The 5717-nt window shown below is 49.7% G+C and overlaps 1 protein-coding gene across 1 annotated transcript; it reads right to left on the bottom strand.

Moving 5' to 3' along the window:
- Positions 1–1567: 1567 nt before the first annotated feature.
- Positions 1568–5390, bottom strand: LOC140219565 (uncharacterized). The gene is made up of 2 exons (XM_072289453.1): positions 4757–5390; positions 1568–1788 (listed from the first exon to the last, which is right to left on the bottom strand). The coding sequence occupies exons 1-2, from the start codon at positions 5388–5390 to the stop codon at positions 1568–1570; spliced, it is 855 nt and encodes a 284-aa protein (XP_072145554.1).
- Between the last annotated feature and the right edge of the window lie 327 nt (positions 5391–5717).

Genomic DNA, 5717 nt, shown 5'->3' with positions numbered 1-5717 from the left:
AATACAACCCCCAGGTATTTGTATTCATTTACATGAGAAACGGCTTTGCCGCTAATTTTGTATGTGTAAATATGAACATGCTTCATGCGTGTAATTGTCATTTTTGCACAATTTGAGGTATTTAAAGACATTTCCCAGGACAGACACCACTTCGATACCTCTGACAGGTAATCGTTTAGTGTACTATGATCCTCGGCATTTTGAATAGGTAGGTATACAACGCAGTCGTCTGCGAAAGAACGGCATCGCACTGGCATCAAAACCCATGTTGGCTACTAGAAAAGACGTTGCTACTTTCTAAAAAGGAACTCAAGTGTTTGAAAATGAAATGCTCCAGAATTTTACCCGAGGTACATAATAGTGAAACTGGCCTGTAGTTACACAAAGTTTGTCGCCAGATTTGTTAATGGGGACGACCTTCGCAACCTTCCAGTCAGTTGGAACTTCCGAACTTAAAAGGCTTTCATTGTAAATGACCACAAGGTATCTAGCGCACCATTCTGCGTAGCGGAAGAGAAACGTATTTGGGATGTCATCTGGTCCCGGAGACTTTCTCGCGTTTAAATTAAGCAGGGCAGCAACAACTCCTTCGACAGATATTAGTAAGTCTGGAAAGATAAGGCATGGAGTCTGAAATTCTGGGGTGTACGTACTATTCGTTGTAAACACTGAAGAACAGTAATCATTGAAAGCTGATGCAATGCAATAAGGATCATTAATTTCCCTATGATCCGAACGAATTTTACTGACTGGATCCTTCTTCTGTGTTAAGTGTGTCCAAAATTTTGCGGGGTCTAGTCAGAAACTTATGCATTTTAATATTCAAAAAGTTATACTTCGATTATTTTATTTTCATGCGCAGCTTGATGCGAAGGGACTGCAAAGAAACAATGCAATGATTTTGCAGCATTTTCTTGCAAATTGTGGCCTAATTTTTACACCAGTCGATCCGTGAAGATACCAGGACTCCGTAGAAATCTCATTTTCAGGTGGGACACTGCATTTTGCTGTGCTACGAGCATTTTTGTGAATCGCCCACGTCACCGCTGCGCGTGCATGCCAGGTGCACCGGCTGCGTGGCACGCATTCGTGCGAGCTCTGTATCGCCGATCAAGTTATCTGCCCCATAAAGGAGCATGGATCTCGAAGTGACCGCCAAGATGGGCTGGCAAACAACTCGCCTTCGGCAACCGGCGAAGCGGAGTGACGTCTCTTCACCCGAAACTGACTCCACTCAAACCTCAACCACTCGTTCTCGCTCCAAGACCAGGCCACCAGTCAAAGCACACTTTCACAAGGCTGGACGCATACCTCACCTACCTTCGAACCTGTAGCGTGTCAGCCGGACGCCAGGGTGGAACAGGCAACGTTTATTGATGCCATGCCCTTTTTATAGGGTGATGAACATGTGATCTGCCGACTGCTGCTTGCGTGGCCGATAAGCGACTATTATGAAAATGCAGTGTGAGACGCGATATCAGTATACAATATGCCTTTCTCCTAAGATTCGTTACACAATTGCAAAATGTCTGGTTAGTCATCAATGCCATAACGTGCGATAGGCCGTCTAACGCGTGTTGATCTTCGTGGCTCGACCGGGTCTTGGGTAGCTTGGCCCGGACTTGCCCCTGCGGCTGCTTCCGTGCTGACCGGCAACTGTTGTGGTCGTCTGGCTGTAAGAGGCAGCCTGACGTGGTAGTCTGCACTTGAGACTGGATCGGCTTCGAGCCTCGTCCAGGCGCTCCTCAACTGGTTCCGGTGCCTGTGATGGCTTTCGCCGTTGTCCAACTGGACGATGTACGACACCGGGCCTCGGACTGCCACAACCCTGGCCGCCTTCCACCTTGGACCTGGACAAAAGCTTTTAGCATAGACCGCGTCACCGACACGGAACCTCTTAATCTCCGGTCGTTGTGGTTCAGGCGCGTCTTGTCGGTCCGGATGAAGTCTGTCCAAGGTTGTCCTCAGCCTTCGTCCGATCATTAATTCTGCCGAAGATTTTCCCGTGACCGAATGTGGCGTCGTGTGCTGTTTAAACAGGAACCGCGAAATCTTGCACTGCGTGGAACCTTCCTGTTGCTTTTTTAACGCTTCTTCTCTTACCATTCTCTCCGCCCTACCATTACTGGCGGGATTGTAAGGTACAGTGAAAGTAGCACGCACACCATTGCACTTTAAAAACGTTTGCAACTCCGAGCTAGTGAATTCTGTGCCATTATCCGAAACAATAACGTCTGGCACACCGTGTGTCGCAAACATCTTCCTTAAGCTGGTGACGACAGCTGTGGCTTTCATGGATGACATGATTTCGACCTCGGCCCAGTTGCTGTAGGCGTCTACCACGACTAAGAATACTTCCCCATTAACTGGACCAGCGAAATAAATGTGTAGGCGACTCCAAGGTTGATCTGGCTTGATCCAAAAATGCACTGGAACCTTGGGATCGCTTTGCCGGTTACTCTGACATGGCTGACAGTGTCATACAAACTCTTTAATTTCGTGGTCCATTTTCGGCCACCACATGAGCCCTCTAGTTGACGCTTTCATAGCACTCATCCCAGGGTGATTTGCATGCAGTAGTTGAAGCACACTTTCTCTTACTGCATTAGGAATTACAACGCGATTCCCCCACAGTATGCAATTACGATGCAACGACAACTCCGACTTCCTCACCTTGCAAGGCGTGAACTTGCTGTCCAGTTGTGTTGAAGGCCAGCCACTAAGGATCCATTCCTTTACCATGTATAAGACTGTCCTTGATCAGCGCAGCGATATCTGCCGCCTGAAGCGGTGCACACTCGACCGCTTCCAACAGGAGCACGTCCCCAGGTGGCTGTGGCTAGTCTTCGTCTCCCGGAGCTGGCAGACGACTGAGTGCATCGGCGTTAGAGTTTTCTTGGCCTCGCCTGTACTGAAGGCTGTAGTTATACGCAGACAAACATAAAATCCAACGGAGCATTCGGGACGACACAACTTCAGGTACCCTCTTGTCCATGTTAAACAGGCCCAGTAACGGCTTGTGGTCCGTTATGACCGTAAATTCTCGCCCAGCAAGGTACTGGTGGAACCGTTTCACGCCAAAGACAACAGCTGAGCCCTCTTTATCAATCTGAGCATAGTTACGTTCTCTGGCTCCAAGCGTCCGGGAAGCATAAGCTATGGCCTGTTCCTTCGCATCAGTCGTACGATGGGCTAGCACTGCCCCCACTCCCACAGGAGATGCGTCGCAGCACAAAATTAAAGGACGCTTGGTGTCATAGGGCACAAGTACAGAGTCTGAGCTAAGCAATATTTTTAGCCTCTCAAACGCACGCTGGTGCTCACCTGTCCACTTCAATTCGTGGTCGAGTAGTCGATAGAGTGGTTCTGCCACTTGAGTCTTGCCCTTGAGGAAACTGCTGTAAAAATTTAGTAACCTCAAGAACGCTTGCAGCTCCTTTTTGCTTGTGGGTGTGGGCGCTATATGGATGGCGTCAGTCTTGCTTCGGCTCGGATGTATTCCCGTGGCGTCAATCCTGTGCCCCAAGAATTCAATGCTCGGCTTGTTGAATTCGCACTTGTCTGTTTACTCTTAACTACGCTTTCTGCAGACGCGATAGCACGGTTTCTAATCTCTCGGCGTGCTCTTCCGCGTTACGGCCAGAAATCAAGATATCATCAAGATAGGCTTTCCCGCCGAGAATGCCTGCTAACAGCGTATCAATGACTCGTTGAAATACCCACGGTGCCACCGAAATTCCAAACGGCAGCCGTTTGACTTTGTACAGTCCCTTTATCGTGTTAATTGTGAGCACTTCAGCCGATTCGTCGTCTAGCGTTAGCTGTTGATAAGCTTGAGCTAGATCCAGCTTTGTAAAAAATTTGCTTGAACCCAGAGCTGCGAGCATTTCAGCGGTAGTGGGCAAAGGATACCCGCTGCTTTTAATAGCTTTGTTTACGGTGCTACGGTAGTCACTGCACAGGCGTAAAGTTCCGTCGTTTTTTCTTACCACTACCAGTGGTGTGGCCCAGTTGGAGTACGCGACGGGTTCCCATACCCCTTGTTGCCCCACGCGATCCACTTCCTTGCCCGCGCCGTCCTTGAGGGCCAGTGGAACTGGTCGACTTTTGAGAAACACTGGTGGCCGTGGTCTTTCAGTTCGATGTGAATTGGTGGTCCGTTGAAGCCAGGAAGGTCCCTGCGAAACACCTCGGAAAATTGTGAGAACACGTCTCCCGCGTTTATTTGCTCGATTCCCCGCACGCAAATGCCTAACGGCCTAAACCAGTTTCGCCCAATCAGGCAGTTGCCTCGATTCTTTACTACCAGCAATGGCAGCTTTGCCTTCCGGCCCTTGAATTCTACCAAGGCGGTTGCTCGACCCAGCAGCGGTAACGCCTCCTTTGACCACGTTACGAGAGTTGTTCCAGAATCTTGGAGCGGTATTTCACCCCGATTTCTCACGATTACTCGAAATGTATCTCCCCTCACAATTGAGCACGAGGCTCCGGAATCAACCTCCATCGGGACTTCCTGTCCTTGTATCTGTACTTTAACCATAAACTTCTGTTCTTGCTCATTCACTTCGCAAAGTGAAAACAATTGCACTCATTTCGTACACGCCCTTGCTCTTTTCAACTTTACTCTTTTGCTCAGGCGTCTTCCGGGCCGCTCTACTTTCGTCTTTTGAACGACAAGACCTCGCTATATGTCCAACCCTTTTGCATTTGAAGCATGCCGCTTTTCTAAAGCTGCATAAATGCGGAGCGTGCTTACCGTTGCAACGGTAGCAACTGGATCCCTCTGCCGTGGTGTCTTTCTTTGTGCGGGTTGCTTGTATCATGCCCTGGCAGTCCTTCGCCTCGTCTCGGCCTTGCATCCGTATGTCTCGCTGTTGCTTGGCTGTCGCTTCTGCGGTCGCGGCCATGTCGTACGCAACGTTGAACGTAAGGTCGTGTTCTGCGAGAAGTCGCTGTATAACTGCTTCGTTCTGGAGGCCGCATACGAAACGATCTCTGATCATAATGTCCACCGGGAGCTGCTCGTCGCCAAACCCGCAGTCTTCGGCTAGCTTCCGAAGCGCCGTGACGTAGTCCGCAACGGATTCCTCGGCAGCCTGGTTTCTCTTGTAGAACAAAAACCTTGCGTATAGCTCTGAAGGCCTTGGATGCAGGTGCTTGCGAACCACCGTCTTAATTTCCTCGTAGGTTGCTGCTGTCGCTCTTGATGGCTTCACCAGAGTCACGATGAGCCCGTACGCTTCTTCACCGCAACAACTCAGCAGGACGGCTCTTTTCTGTTCTTCCTTGGCTATCTTGTTAGCTTCGCAGAACATTTCTAGCCTCTCGACGTATTCGTCCCATGACGCGTTTGTGCCTAGACGATACTCGCCGATCCTGCCGACGGCCATCGCCGCCGCTTTCTCGTCGCCAACTGTAGCGTATCAGCCGGACGCCAGGGTGGAATAGACAACGTTTATTGGTGCCGTGCCCTTTTTATAGGGTGATGAACATGTGATATGCCGACTGCTGCTTGCGTGGCCGATAAGCGATTATCATGAAAACGCAGTGTGACACGCGATATCAGTATGCAACAGAACCAAATCAAGATTATAATTCGCCCCAAGGAAGCCCTCAAATTTGTAGTCGCCCAAAGTTGTAGTCGTACCGTGACTACAGCCTCATTCTATGCCGCACAGCTCCGCCCAGCAGATATTCAGCAAGCTACTGTGTGCCCC

This window comes from Dermacentor andersoni, chromosome 7 (genome assembly GCF_023375885.2).
Source record: "Dermacentor andersoni chromosome 7, qqDerAnde1_hic_scaffold, whole genome shotgun sequence".
NCBI classification, from domain to species: Eukaryota; Metazoa; Arthropoda; class Arachnida; order Ixodida; family Ixodidae; genus Dermacentor; species Dermacentor andersoni.
This window is presented reverse-complemented; position numbering and strand designations above follow the sequence as displayed.